A 16254-nucleotide genomic window follows, 5' to 3' on the forward strand; every position below is an offset into this window, starting at 1 on the left:
CCCACCAGACAGGGCCAATGACAGTGCTCTGGGCACTGCAGTAAAATGGCTTTGAAAAATGGTGCAAAAGTTGCAGCCTTAGAAAAACTACATATTTCCTCTGCAAAAAATTAGAAAAGGACTCTCTGTCTTACTTATGTTGCCTCTGTGAGTTTTTTGTCTTCTATCACATTAAAAAATCCAGATGGGTTCTTTCTGCCACTAAAATGATTTATATAAATTACCAACCCAGAAAGGTGAGAAAATGAGGAATAACTTAAGGATGACTTGAAAAAAATGAGTCTGAAATTTTTCAGAAAGTTTCCATTTCAAAAGCAAATCCTTTCCATTTGAATTGATGTATCCTTTGACCCAATATAAAAGTTTTTATAATTGACTCTTTTGTGCTATTTTGAAAAAGTAAAAAATATTTTAAATGGAATTGAAAAAACGCATGCAGTAGTAAAATATTATCTAGAATATAAGAATGTAAGCCATTGAAATTACAATGGATTTGGATACTGTTTCACTTGGCCAAAGTCTTGGAGTTAGGCAGAAAAATTACATGGAGAAGTAATCCACCAAAGTAAAATTCTTATTTCAAAATTAGCACCTGTTTTCACCCATTATGATGTGTGTCCTGAATGCTGCTTTAGCTTGAACCACTTGCTCCAAGACTCCAAGTGCAGGCCTGTGGCGTGGCCTTTATTCCTCCAAAAGATCTCTTAATCAACAAATAACATAGAGACATAGTTTCAGGCAGTGATCCTCCTGCTCTGCAAGACTCATTCCCAGGCAGATATTCAAGAAATACCTTTACCTTCTAGTAAAGGTCTTCTCTTAACGAAGGAAAACCCAAACTCTATAGTATGTGAAGACAAACACAATTACTAAGACTTTAAAGTTTATTTGCAGTAGAAGTGCTCTTACACATATCAAAATATGCCACTTTTGTAAAATTAGGCCAGTAAAATATAAATAAAGTTTCAGAATAAATACATTTTGAAACAATATGCTGAGTCTCTAAATATGGCTTCTTCTTTGCACAGTATGAGTTCAATGTGATCTTTGACACAAGCCATTTGACCGGACAGGAAGAAACACTTACCTTCCTTGTCACTGCCCAAAGGTAAGGGGACCCTTATATGTCTAGATGACTTGGATGTTCTTTGTTCCATGAAGTGTGCATTACGTGTGTTTGACAATTACATGATATTAGCTGTAGATACGTAAATTAGGTTAAATTACTGGGGCTAAATGCATGGATTTTGGTGATGCAGAGAAACTATGTATTGAAGCTTCCTGAAAAATGAGGTAGGATCATACACAGGTTTTCTTTGCCAGGCAGTTGACATTCTGAAGGATCATTCTGTATTCTCTCAGTTGAAAGGCTCTTGTGTTTCAGTGGCTATCTCTTGGACCATGTATCAAGCTCAGTTGCGGCTGATGATCAGCACAAGATAGCCCAACCCATTTGTTCCAGCATTTGAATGAAATAAACATGCTGGGATGCAAACCAAAAAAGATAAATGCTTTAATCAGATGGTCAAGGATCCCAGTGTTAGGTGCTAAAATCACGTATCTATTTTTCCCCACTCTGGATCTTCAGTGAGCCATGACAGACTGTGGAAAACATCTAGATAGTGTGCTTCCCAAAGAGCACTTCAGGTAGGCATTGAAGTAGGGTGTTGCAAAGTGTGCATGCATAGGCATTTTGTCTTGGGCAGGATAAAAGGTGTGACACATGCTTTGTGCCTTCTAAGATGATATACCATGAAGAAGCATACTGCATGGGTGATTCAGTAACAAGCACTTCAATGTCTGTATGGGAACCAATGTGCAGCTGTGTAACATTGGCCGTGAACTGCTGCTTTGATGTGTTGGGTGTTTGACTAGTTCCTCCTCCCCTTTACTGTGTAAATGAGCCAAATTCATATTCTTATGTATCCAAATCAGGATCTTCAGTCTGAATTCTCCTCCCAAATGGGATGACACCTCTACAAAAAGATAGAGATGAGAGATAAGATGTAGCAGCTGCTGAGTGACTGCTTTTACAAGGTATAGTCCTCCCCTGCAGTAGCAGCTGTAGGTGGGAACAAGATCCTGCAGTACACAGGACTGGTGTGAGACAATGAAAGTGAGACACATCACCATGTCTTGCATGTTAGCGAAGTTGTATTCTCCATCAGATGTTCATCATGTGTTCAGATGACCCTGTGATGCTTCTCAGTCAGAGACATCAGTATCTGCTAGGTGAATGCCAGTTAGTGCAGAGATGGGTCAGCAGTGCTTTAAATGTGCACAACCAGTGTTTTCCAACCTTGTATAGCACAGAATTTGCTCTTGTAATCTCACTTATATTTCTGTGCCCTACCAATGAGAATTACTAGTCTGTGCCTTTAGATGAGCAAAGAAATAAACTAATTGTTACACATTGAGTACATGCTTAGAGATGTTACGAGAAAGTTTCTCCTTGTAGAAGGTTGAGAGAGAATAGTTACATTTTGAAGGATTGAGCTAAACCTCCAAAAAGAGTAGTGCCATTCTCAATGCTGATTATCCTCATTTCATCTGTGTCTTTGGGCAAATTGCTTAATTCCCTTGCTGTCAAATGAGTGTAACAAAATCTCTCTACCACAAGAGTTGCAGGGAGCCCTGAGGTAAAGTCAGTTTAAGGAAATTGAGAGAAAGTACCTGTGCTGCAGTCAGACTGCCACAGATGAAGACATTGTTTCCACACAGAACTGGAGTTAGTCTGACAGAAATAGCTGGTCAGGGAAGCTATGTCATGCTGTCATGGGAAAGCAACTGTTGCCTTTCAAGTGTCTTCCTGTGCCTGTCGCATGTAGCTGCAAATTTGGCAGTAGAATCTGTGACAAGAGACTGGTTCAGTATTGGAACAATTGGAGAAATAATTAGCATCACATTATATTTCTTTTACACTATTTGGCTGTTTTTTAAAAAACAACAAACCTTTTTCTTTGCTTCCAGGTCTGAACTGTTTTTCTAGAGCTAGATTCACTGAGTTGTGCTCTCCTTTTCTGACAGTACCTTTACTCCATTTGAAACAGATAAGAACATATCCATGAACCCTGTCTAGAATTCTACTTGCTTATTCTGTGTGCCACCATAGTATCTCGGTATTTATGTTGGATGAGAAATGTCTCAATTTTGGACTCTTCTGTGAGCGTATTCAGGGGAAAAGCTTTTATTAAGTGGGGTTCTTTCCCAGGGGTGAAATTTGTGCAGTTTTTTATCTGAGCCATATTTTATCAGCAGACATAGGCAATGTGTCAGTGGCAGAAAGCTGAGCTGTAGCTAAGCATGTATGTAGCCAGCAGGCTCTATTTTTGTAATCTGAGCAACTCATAATCTGCATGGTATCACTTGTTATTGCCTGCTGTTGCCTCAGTGATACCGTCCTCAAATAAATATGATCATATATTTTGTTTTGCCAGTTTGATTTGTGGGTAAATCCAATGAACTGCAAGGCAAAAGTGATTCCAGAGTACTACTGAAGATATTGGAAATACCTATAACATATCTTTCAAGATTGTTGTTTTGAGCTGTCACCCAACGAGCAACTCATCATCAGAATTAGAATAGTTGCAGGTTTGTGTGCTAGACAGGCATTACAGGAACCTTTCCCAGACTTCATACATAAAGTATTCACACTGAAACAAACTGACTTAAATGAGAGCTAATTGTTCACTTTTTTCCATTTTTCAATTTGGTTATGACTGGCCGAGGCAACTGCCTTTCACAATGTAAAGTAGAAGTGCTTTCATTTTGGCAGCTAAGTACAGGAATAGGGGGAAAGAGAGGGTGGAATTGCTGAGAGGTTATGGCCAATTCACTACAAGAGTCTTGCCCAAAAAACTGCTTGAGGTGGCAGCAAATTGGTGCTATAGTACAGTGCAGGTACACTGAAAACATTTATTCATTTGGTGAGTCAAGACCCTGTGTGAGGTGTGTCACTCACAATGTGACATGCGGTCAAACTGGGAGAAACTGAGCCCTTGCATGGAAGTCTAAATGTTCTTGTTTCTCTCCACTTTCTATGATGGCTGCTGTAGTTTCCCACAGACATTTGAATTCACACCTTTTTCCAATGTACTTTTTTTTTTTTTTTCATGAGCCTGTTCATGTCACAGCCACAAAACTCATGCTTTTTGTGTGTGCCCTCTCCAAGGCTGGGTGAACTTTCTTAAGGAGCTGATATCACTCAAATACAGAGGCTCAGAGTACAAGGCAGAGAGATGGTGACTGTGAAACTGTGATGTATTGCAAAGGCTGTCCATTTGCAGTATGTTTATTTTTCCTTTCTGACATAGTGGAAACCTAGAACGCACTGAATGTCTGCATGATAATACTTTAATCCTGTCTGTGCCCCTGATGCATGAGGTGGACTCATCCATCAATGGGTAAGTATCAATCACCAAATGAAAACAAAACCAACAATAATAATAATAATCAGCAGCAGCAGCATCCTAAGAATAACATCTGAGTGTCATCTTCTCTTTGTTTACATATAGCCAGACTATTACTTTTTCCTTGTTTCCCTGATCATTAAGACAATCTCATTCAATATCTGTAAATTTTATTAATTTCAAGACTGTACCTCATTTTTACTACTTCCTAAATAATGCTAATTAGTTACCATCACATTTATAGTAGGTATTTTAGTGATTGTGTTTTAATTCAAGTGATGATGTAGATATGATAGACCTTAAAATTAAATTTAAAAAGAAGATGTAAACTACATCTTGTTCCTTAGGACATGTCTTTAAGGAAATGGTTAAGAGTCACCAGGCCAAAGGTTGCAGTCAAATGTTCTGGAATTTTAAGGAGATTGATGAAGTCTAGCTGTTTGCCTTTCTGTTAATTCCACAAACAGAATTTGCTTCTGCTTATTTTCTTATTTCCTCTATTCCCTAGTCTGTGAGGCACATTCCTAGGCATAGTAATATTGGTAATATTCTTCTTTTTGGACAGTATATTTTTGAAGCTTGTTTTATTAGTTTAATTGTCCTACATTTGAATCTAGAGGAGCAAACTTCATTCCTGGTTATAAATAGCCCAGAATGGCTTGTACCATATTTGGGAGAAGCCTTCTGGCATAACCCTGTAAATGGGAGGAGAAAATCTGTCTTTCACTGTTTCCCCTAGCAATCGCTGGCACAGGATGCAGGCAGGAAAAAAGGAAATGTACTTAACCAGGGTTAAAATCCTGTCTCAAAGTGCTCTGATTCCAAAGGAAAACCTGGGAAGGAAGCAGAGTTTTAGGCAGTAGGGAGGACTAAGGTTTGTCTGAAATTACACCAGGACCCTTTCCAGATAGTGGAGAAGCCCGAGATTAAAAGAAGACATAAACGATGCTTAAAGCACTCCTAGTCCTCTTCTGCAGGAAGCACTGTGTTGTGCTTCCAAGTAATTTCTGATAAAATCCTCCTGCATTTTACTGTGTGATTAGATGATAAGAGTGATTAAGGAAACTTGAACTGTTTTACTCTAGTTGAAAGCAGGTTATCCCCCTCTTAATCTTTCCCTTAATAATCTGCTTAATAATAAAGGTAGTAAAACTTAGGTAATTAACTGTTTATTCCTGAAATGCTATGTAAATGTTAAATGAAATTGAAGTGTTGCTTTAGTGAATATGCAACTTAAAGTATTCCTCTTAGATACTATTTCTTCAGATTAACTTGGTAGTGCAATGATTTCCCATATTGATCCAAGCTATGGGACTTGAGCAAATCAACCATGCCAAGGGACTCCAGAAAGGAGGATTTGTGATAGGAAAGGAGAAAAAAGGATAAATAATCAAAAGACATCTGATTCATCGGTGGGATTTTAGCCCATGTCAGTTGAGATGTTGCTTGTGTTGTCTAACTCTGTTGCCAAAAGGAAATCAAATCACAAAAAATAGATTAATGTAAAATGGTCCCATAGAATTTCACATGACTAGAAAGGAAGGGGTGCAATTCAGCTAGACACAAATATATTTCATTTTTGTCACAAATTCAGCGTACTAAATTTGTATCTTGGTCTTACAGAGAAGTCTTCCCTACTTCATTTTTCTACGGTGATTCTGTGGCAGCTTCCAACTTTGTTCAGTTGGAAAACCATGAATGTCTTTTCCAGTCTCTGAACTTCACGCTGCAGGTAAAACTCATCCTTGTTTTGACTGCTTTCCTGATTGACAGCACATTCTTGTTTTGTATCTATTTTATTCTGAGTGTGGTAAGGGCTTTTGTGCATGATTTTGGATCACAGTCATGGGCAGAATGGAAGCTTTGGACAAGGTTTATAAAGACCTCTTGTTGAGTTATGAGGTTCAGAAAGGACTCCCTTGCTTTCTAAACTTCTTCTCAGAGAGGAATCTAGATGCAACTGGATCCAGTCCTAGCCTCAGCTGGGTCAACAGTTTTTATCTGAAGGTTATATAGGTGTACTCGCTAATACCAGCAACTGTGAGGAAGTCTCTTCTGCTCAAGGAGAAACCTTGAGAGACATCTCCACTCAAGGGAAGGATCTCCAGACTCTCTTCTGGAAGTGGTGTGTTAGAAGTCCCCACTGATAAAAAAATGGGACTGAGCTTTTATAGTGTAAACTGATCAACTGTCACTCGTGTTTCTAGGCTATCTGTGCCAGCTCAGCAGCTTTAGACAAGTTATCTGTACTATCACTTGTTGATTCCTTTGTTTTTGTCAGGAAATGCTTTCTGAATGCTTAACTTTGGGATTGATGAGTCAATCTCTGTTGGTAGTCCCTGCTTTTCAGAGACAGGGCAACTGAGAGGCATTTTAAAATATTTTATTCCCTTATCAGTCTTTTTGAAGGGTGGGGCATAAGAGATGTAAAACTCCATGTCAGTATATCAGAAGCCAACCTATTTCCTGGTTAGAATACCTTATGAGTGTTCTTCAGCCTATTAGCTTTTGCCACACAATGCTGCTATAATACTTCTAACACCAATCACCTATATTTTCACCCCATGTGGTGCTGCTACAATACATCTTTCATAGTTCCAGTTCTCTAAAATATCTGATCTTTTTGCAAGGCCATATTTTGAAACTTGTTGAAACTTGTGTCTAGTCCAATCTCTCTCTCAGCAATGTCATCTCTATTCCATGGCCTTCCTAAGTCAGCACACCTTATCTCAATGTTTGCATACAGAGGTACAAGACTGTGAGAGCTTTCTGTCTGGTTTTGAGAGTCCTTTACAAATCCACTTCTCAAAAGCCTCAGCAGTCTTTAACACCAAAGTCAGCATGACTACCCTTCTCCATCCATCATGGGTAACTTTCACAAAGAGGGTTTAGTTTGAGCTGTTTTACTCCCACTCAGGCAGAGCATCCTGCTACAATGCTGTACAATACATTCTTGACTGGATACAGTACTTACAGCATGCAGGGATGGCATATGTCCTTTATCTGAACATATTATGACAGGAATTGCAAACATGGCATCTCACTTCCATAGAGAAAAAAGCTCCTACTATTTGTTTCTCTTTCATCTTTTTTCACATGCTGGGTAAAGAGCCCTAGTTATTCAAGTGACACACCTTGGATGAAGCCACAGGTTAAAAGTGGAGGAGTAATTCTTTTTAATGGCATGGTCATTGAACAAAGGAGTGAGCAGCCTTTATCCAAGAGAACAAATGCACATCTGTGCTAGGGATTCAGGCTTGCTAAATGCCCCAGCATGAAAATATTTATAGCACTACTGATTACAGTATAGGGGAGAGATAAGGACACTAAATGTAGTAATTACATATCCTCTGAACACAGGGAGACATGGTTCTCCCAAGAAAATCCTGGGAAGCTGTGTAGAAGCTGTGGGAAACTTAGACAAAAGAATTAAAACAATTATTATCTCTCTTTCTGTAACCATTCTTTATAGATATGGCTCTCCAAAATGTGCTATTCATAGTCACCAATGTTGTGAGATGTTTCTACTTTGAGACCAATCAAGTATCACCTTAGTGAGTCACATTATAAAAAGACCCACTATTTTCCTTAAATGCTTTTGCCTTCTGATCCACCTGAGGACTGGAGCCTTCTTTCCGTCCCTGACTCAACAGTGTCATCAAAAAGACATGTATGAGAAGCTTTCAATAAATACCTCATGGCACCTTAGCATTATTCAAGTGTTACTTATATATTACACTTCACAAGACAGTTAGATGGGTTCCTGATGTGGAAAAATATATGGATGGATTATTATAAGAAACTTTTGTGATGTGGCCAACATTAACTGGTGTTGTGTTTCACTGCTGTAACTGCATCTGTTACAAGCCCTACAAATCCTTTGTGACCACTAGATGGGACTAGGGAATGATAAGCCATGCAGAGGTTGGTTCATTTATTGTGAAAAACAGTGTTTTGTCTTTTTTCTTTCTGTTTTCCTAGGCTGAGAACTCAGCTTACAACAAATAACATGTCTGTCTCCATGAACAGATTGCGATCCACTGCAATTAAACCCCCACTGCACACAATGCCCTTAGCTATTTATTGAAGGACTGAAAGGAGCATTTCAGGACATAAAAGCTTTTGTGAACCAGGCTATTAATTCTTGTGAATTCTTCTTCCTTCTTGGGGGTTTGTCGGTCTTCTTCCCTTCCTCCTCCTCATACGTAGTGATTGGTTAATGCAGATGAAGAATGGATGCACTGATGCTTTAACTAGATAAATATTTTCAGTAAAGCAAAGTGATAACAGGGAAGGGAGAGGGAATCTATGTGTTGGCAGTGACACTATTTGTCCTAGCAAATGCTCCTGTCTCTCATGCACACACTTAGCAGTTGCAATAGTAATATTTTTTCCATACAGAAGTTGAAAATTATACCATAACAAGTCACACATCTGCTCTCCAATAATGGGGTAAACCTTATAACTGTGTGTATCAGGGAGAAAAGGTAGTTTCACAACAGGCAAAGGATTGTTTGTATCACTCTTTGCCTAATTATTTCCTACCAAATATTTAACTTTTCCAGATGGAGAAAAATAATAGTTCTTTAAGCAAGAGAAAGAGTTGAGTTACAAAAATATGGGCCTTTATAGCAGTTTTTATATGTGAAAATCTCTAATAGATCAAATATGAACAAGGAAACAGAAAATGCCTTTTCTGCAATAACTCATATCTGATCTTAGTGAGATAATCAAAGACATTTTTAAAATGTCTAACACGAAACACTATGTTTGTATTTCATGCAGCATTTTTCATACTGCATTGTAATGGGATTTCTCCCCCTGCCTGGAGACTCAGGGCTTTTGTGAGGAGGATTTGGGATTGCAAACCAGTTCTGTTTATCAGTCAGGCATTTCTTCATATATAAAGTGTTTGAAGAATGAAAACCTATTGGTTTTAATATTTGTACTTTTCACAATTAACAACTGCATGATACATCTTTTCACAGTAGTATCTCAGTGTGGGTAAATATTTTAATGGGTTTAATGTTTTTACTTTAATGCTATTTAATGCATTTATATTTGTGTTGTTAGAAAGAAACAGAAAATATTTTTCCTAATAAAAAAATGTAGATACAAATGAAAACTTACTTTAATTGAATTTTTTCCATGGATTATTTCAATTCTGCAAAACTCCATAAATTTTAGAATTTTCACTGGATACATTTCAGTGGAGGATGGGAAATTTTTTGAGCTTTTGTTGAAATTTTGGGGGCCAGGGAGTGACAGAAAGCTAATATTTTCCACTAAAAGTGTAATTTATTGAAAATGCCAGAACTTGAATGGAAGTTGTTCACATGCATCTCCTGGCATCTCATTCAGAAAACCCACAGTCCAGTAGTCACAGTAATTGTTTGGCTTCTGCTCCATAAGGAAAACACATGCAGAATATCATGCAGTGGTTAACAGATGGAAATGAGAATGTTAACTGAGACAGTGATATTTCTTATAGCCTTCAAGATTTTATTGCCAAAACATTCAGTGTACTAGCAGTGTCTCTGTATATAAAAGATACTGTTTGTATTGATGGCTGCCAATTATGCTGCAAAACTGCTTCTCCTTTGATATGTGAGCTGTGCCTGAAGACTGCTAGGTAAGCTAATCCTTTGACTTCATTCTGGCACTTGAAAAAGAAGTCTCAGTCTGAAGACACTGAAAAACCTGCAAAGTACTTGTATTTCTTCAAATTTACCTGTACTTCCAGCTCTGAATCTACAGTAGTTTCCCATTTATGAGAAGTCAAGTATATAATTTTATTTGTATTTATTTTTTCTCTTACAGATTTATAATGCTGGGCCAAGCACTCTTCCTGGAGCATTTCTTGATATTTCAATTCCAAACCGCCTCTCTGCCACTGGAGCTGAAATATTTCACATTCAGCAGATGATGGTGAGTATGTTACAATGTACTCTGAACCCAGAGAGCCACTGATAACTAAAACAAAAGAAGTCCACCAAAACTCAGTGAATCAGTTGCTTTTTAAGACAATCAAATGTTCTTTGCATCTGTGGCCAGATCGTAAGCAGCTGAACCCCTCCAAGTATTGGCTGTTCTCTCTCAGCTAGGGCAAAGACAACTAGTTGTATGTTCCTGGTTTCCTACAATGCCGTGTAAAACTAGGTCAGGCTGATGCTGAAGGAAATATAGAGAACACTTCCACAAGTCACACCTGCAAAGAAGATTGTCTCTTAATCAGTTCTCCCTGACTGAGGGAGGATTAAATGGTGTATGTAATATCAGTAGGATGCTTTACCAAGCTGACTCAGATTCCCTGGGGTTTTTTCTGCGGTTATCAGCTAGGTCTGAATACATTATCTGTACCTATTTTGCTATAGTCCGTGTTATAATTTGCTCTTTTTGAGTATTCTTTTAACAAATGTAAATAATAGAGAAAGCTCTTCTTTCAACACAGTGCTTTTCAAAAGATAATTTTCTGTCAATATCAAAGAAATTCAACATAAACTGTGGTAGACAAATTCTTAGATTTAATTTCTAATATTTATTTATTTATTTCAAAACCTTTGTTAGACCACTAAAATACCATCATTTGCACTGTGGTGACCAAAAGATGGAAACTTTTTACTGAGATAAATTTATTACTGAAATTCAGAGTAATCTGCCTGTGTGAAATGAAACCAGCTTTTGGGATTATTGAAAGGAAGTATTATCCTTTCATGTTGTTGGTTACTTTTCTAGCCTTTTAGCTGAAAAGTATTACCTATTATGTAGGGAACTGTGTCACTGAAGATGTGTAAATATAGATCTAAAAGGTCTTTCTAAGCAGATTTCAAAGATTTTTGCTGTTGGAAGGTACGAGATAAATATAGATATGGCTTACAGATGGGCAGTAAAGACAGAATGACTGAGAAACGTGGGAATATTGTATGAAGCAATAGTAGTGACAGACTCAATTTGCCAACCACACCTAATTAGTTCTCTAGCATATGTATCATTTTCTGTGGCATTGCTTTTTAATGTTTATTTAGTCTAGCTTTATATACAGAAGATCACCTTTCCTTTGACACATTGCCTGTCAAAGTATCATGACCCGTTTCCTTGTTGGTTCCCTGGTCTCTGTGTGCTGTAGGAGAGGATGTCTTCACAGCAGGCACAGAGAGGTGGAAGTCTTCCTAATGGATTTTATCTCCCCAAATCTCGGTATCTTCTCTAAAATCAGTCACTCTATAAAGGAGGTCCCAGCTGAGTGGTGTGGTCTTGAGCACTGTGGTAATAAATGCTAGCAGGGTTTGTATTGCTTTCTCCCAACAACAGGTTGCATTGCTCTGCACATTATTTTACTGAATTGTACTTTGAAATTTGTTTTTGTAGAAATGTTAAACTGCTGTTGGGAGACCTCTTTGCAGGTAGTAGGCAAGTATGTTTTTATGAGAGATGTTTGCCTCACACACTGGCATTCCAGTAATTTTGAGTATTGATTTTGGGTACATGGTCAGTAGAATTCTCCTACGTGACTTTCTAAATACCTCTAGCATGTTAATAAATGTGAGCCAAGAAAATCCTGTCTGGGACAGTGGTTAATCCTTGCCTTACAGATACATAATTGGAACACCAAAAGGTTTGCTTGTCTTCACACAGGAAATTTGTGTCGGAGCCAGGCACTGAACCAATGTCTCCCAAATCTTACTAGAACCAATGTATCCCAAGTCTTATTGTTGTAACAGAGAAGGCATCCCACTCTCTTTCCTACTGCTCTCTCCCAGTGAGTTTTTATTGACTGGAAAGGGAACTAAAATCATGGAGTTTTTTAACTTTTCATAAAATAGATCTAATTAAACAAGGAAGCCTAAAAGGAGATGAACTTTAGAAAATAGTTTACAACAGCTGTTTCTCCAAGACAGTTTTTGTAAGCATAATCATTAAATATTTCAAGGTTTTGCTTATTTTGCTTATTCCCAGAATCTAGACTTCAATAAAGATAGTATGGTGATAGAATCCTTTCAGACACTGCAGGTATTTCCGTCATTATTTTCTCTATGCCTGCAATCTACCCATTCTAGCTGTCAGTGTTGACAAAACGTTGAGAATAGCTGTCATTAATACAGAGGATTAGGAATTGTGAGTTATCTGTAAAATACACTGTTGATACAGAACTTGGGATTTGATGACATAATGGTTTTTACCTTAAAGCTAAAGTTATTCTATTGCCATTCTCTGATACACAGTAAGGCAGTGAAATTTTTGAGTCAAAATGTATAGTTAAAGCACTAGAGTTTGTCTCACATACACATAAACTACACAAGATAGTTTCAGGAGCAAACTCTCTCATATTGTGTTGATTGAACTAGTCTTTCAGGCACAAAAATTAATAGTAGGAAGACAGTCACATATGGCTCACTGGAACAGTCTGTGTCTCTGGGAGGTGCTAATAGGAAGTATTATCTGCTAGTCTTACAGCCCTCATGCTTCCCATGTTCCTGCCATTCTGAGCTTTTGGCTTTATTCCAGAAACTGTTTTAACATTTTGTTTGAGACAAATTCAGATCATGGAGATGTTTTGACACTTGTAGTTCTGCCTTAGAGATGTTCAGATGCAATTCAAGGGCTATTGGGAGCAGCACTGCAGTTTTTGCAGCACTTCCCCCAACAGAGCCTCCAATATACAAAGGGAATGCATCAACAATAAAAGCCAGAAGTAAACAAAAAAATGGATAATTTTATGAAAACTAGGGGAAAAAACCCCAAAATAATTGAACTTCCTCCCTATTAATTTTTAATGAATAGAAATACTAGAAATTTTCAAATTTAGCTAGAAAATTTCACCTCTGACATTGGTTTTACATAGTAAATACATTCTGCAGTGGTAAATGATATTTTGGAAACATTTAAGTCAAATTAGTACCTATTTGTTTGTTTGTTTGTTTGTTTGCTTGTTTTTATGAATTTTTGTATTTGCTTTCTTGCAAAGGTTAAAAACCAGCCAGGTTAAAAACATAATAAATTAAATACCTCAGCTTGTTAGTAAAAATGTTGTAATAGTGTAGATGATGACATTGAAGAGCTTCACATAAGAAGAGAAGGTAGTCCTAACATAAAGGTATATTCTCCACTCTTCAAGCCATTGGTTATCTATTCTTCCAGGAAGAAAAACAGTGCTCATTATATTTGTGTATGTTTTTGGTTTTTAACTGAATGATCAGTAATTTCCTTTGTGTATCCAGCTAGAGATACACAAGGGCAAGGGAAGCACTACAAGACCTTGGCTGGCAGCCAAGGAGCTGCTTTCTAGGATCGTCAAGAAGATTTTCACAATGGGAGTTCCTACTAAATTAACCACGGTATTTCCTGAAGCTGTTCATAACTTAATGTGTCCAGGATTATTCTTGTGCTGACTTTATGAAATGAGATCAGATTCTTGCATTCTGGTTTGTTTTCTTTTCATTGAAGGTAAATACAATTATGAGGAATTAACAGTTGCAGACCAAATTTGTCTATTTGAACTGGATGATCCCCTTCCCTCCACTGGAGGGACTAAGTAGAGCCTGTTTGTCGAATCAGTATCAAGAATATAAAAAACATATTATCATCATCACTGAGATAAGAATCTTGTTGGAAAGTAAGATTCTTATGTTTCAAGACAGTCTCTTCAGAAAGAGTTTTCAATCTAGGCAATGATGTAAAAGAAAATTTGAAAATAAGAGGGAAAGAAATACTGTTCTCAGTTTTTTGATAGGCTCCCTCCTTGCATGTAGCTCTTGATGTCTAAGTCTACTAATGACTGTTTTAGTAATTGCTAGTAATAGAATGTATTTAAATTACTATGCTCTCTAACAATTAATGAAGAGAGGCACAGAAGCAACTCTGAAGAAGCACTTGCCAGTGTCCACTGATAAAAAAGAAGCCATCTAGTTTCCCTGATTTTCCCTAGGCTTCTAAGCTTAGATCTTGAGAATTATTTACAAAGAGGGAAAAATGGGTTGAACTTCAGTCTTGTGACTCCTGATCCCTTAAATGGACAACCTTTCAAACAATCAACCTTAAATGGGCCAGTTAGCCCAGGCCACTAGTTCCTGGTCCAACCCTTCCCATCACTTCTTGTTTAGGAAGCAAAATAAAAAGTCCTTCTCTTGCAAGGACAAAGAGGAGTCTTCCAGTTGTCCTATTATGTTTGGCATATTCACTTCACACTTCTTTCTACACAGGTGAGATCTGGATTGTGCCTTTATGATAGCTGGATATCAGTAAGATTTTAAAAAAGTAAAGAAAAACTGAATGAATTAATGGAAGAATTTAAGAGAATTCCTTTTACACGTTTACCTTTTAAGTTGATTGATCTCTTCCTGTGAATGTTGAAAGAAAAAAGAAAAATGAATTGACATTTGACAGAAAAATTGTACAGGAACATTTTTCACTTACAGCAAGATTTATTTTAGCCCTTTGTGTTAGTCATCCTGCATGTACTCTCTTCATTTCAATGACTTACACACACACTGGCATACACATATTTTGGCACCATATTTAAAAACATAGCTATATTACTGGAGGAAATTACTCATTTCAGGGAATATACTCTACAGAAATTTGTACAGAAAATTGTACAGGTACTTTCTGACCTTCCTGCCTCTTTCACTTTAATTGCTTTTTAAATGACTGTTCGAAAACATTTTTGCTTAGGGAGATTTTAACAAATTCTCAGACATTTTTCAGTTGTTTTGACCAAATCTTCTAGATATAAAAGTGCTATGGTATTTGTATAAGCAGTGGATTTCTTTTGAAAATTCTAAAGAGAATGTTCTTGGAAAAGGCATTTTGAATTTAAAACATTAATTGTCTTTCAGTAAAGTCTAATATAGAAGTCAAGGCCATTGAAACATGGGAAAAAACCACTGTGATCTATATATTAAATAAGGGCACAGCAGCATGATATTGTTGTCCAATTGTGGCCTGATCATTATCAGCTTCTAAACTAAAGTAAAATTTGTCAAATAACCTAGGTATTGAAATTTTACAACACTGTCCCCCCAAAAAATCATGACCTTTCATATGAGTGGCAGTTTGATTGATGTTTTTGGTCAGCTGAAACTGTTGCTACTTTGTGAATAGCCCATAGCTCCTGTTTTTTTGCTGAATATGTGAATTCCAGTTTTGAAAAAGATGGTTTATTTGCCTTCTGATAAAAAGAAATTTCAGATAAAAAAAGATGTGAAATAGAATGGATATATAAATAATCTGTTATGACAATGATGAAGGAAGCAGGAAGTTTGGCAGATTACCATGAATAATCATGTAGTAATCAGGAGTTTTGCTGTGGTGTGGAAAAATATATATATAGTTGGTTTTTTTGTAAGCTTCCTAGCTAGAGAAGGAAGCTCCTCCTGTTGAATGAAAAGAAAGTCTACCATTTTTAATTTTTTTTTCTTATTTTGAAGGAGTTAGTGTAAGAATTCATCATTTTTCCATTGGCAAAGCTTTTCCTGCCAAAAACAATGAAGAAGGAAATTCAGACAGCAACTGCTTGGTAAATCCTTTTAATACACAGTCCTGTTTTAAATTCTGACTCTTAGACTAGCTTTTCTCTTCTCTAACTAATGTGCAAGATTTGTGGTGTAAATGAAGGAAGCAAAAGAACAAGGAAGCATTTAAAACAATGGTATCTGTGTATATGTGGTGACAGAAGGGTTTTCCTCCCTGTTCATGTATCAGAGTGAAAATAAGCATCCTGTATTGGTTTCCTCTCCTGGCTTTGAAAGTCTATCGTTCCAGTCCTTCTGCGAGGTACCAGATGATATCAAAAGTATCAATAATCCATTTCTTGGAGGAAATTCTGAGGATGTCTTGGAAACAAATG

The 16254-nt window shown here is 37.1% G+C and overlaps 1 protein-coding gene across 3 annotated transcripts in view; it reads left to right on the top strand.

Moving 5' to 3' along the window:
* ITGA9 (integrin subunit alpha 9) overlaps positions 1–16254 on the top strand; it is a 209616-nt gene that overhangs the window by 146127 nt on the left and 47235 nt on the right. For all 3 annotated transcript variants that reach the window (XM_059481708.1, XM_059481717.1, XM_059481726.1), the window contains 4 exons: positions 1029–1108; positions 4314–4403; positions 6033–6141; positions 10230–10337. In XM_059481708.1, coding sequence (XP_059337691.1) covers positions 1029–1108; positions 4314–4403; positions 6033–6141; positions 10230–10337 — 387 coding nt within the window. The remainder of the gene's footprint in view (positions 1–1028; positions 1109–4313; positions 4404–6032; positions 6142–10229; positions 10338–16254) is intronic.

Source organism: Ammospiza nelsoni, chromosome 1 (assembly GCF_027579445.1).
Source record: "Ammospiza nelsoni isolate bAmmNel1 chromosome 1, bAmmNel1.pri, whole genome shotgun sequence".
NCBI classification, from domain to species: domain Eukaryota; kingdom Metazoa; phylum Chordata; class Aves; order Passeriformes; family Passerellidae; genus Ammospiza; species Ammospiza nelsoni.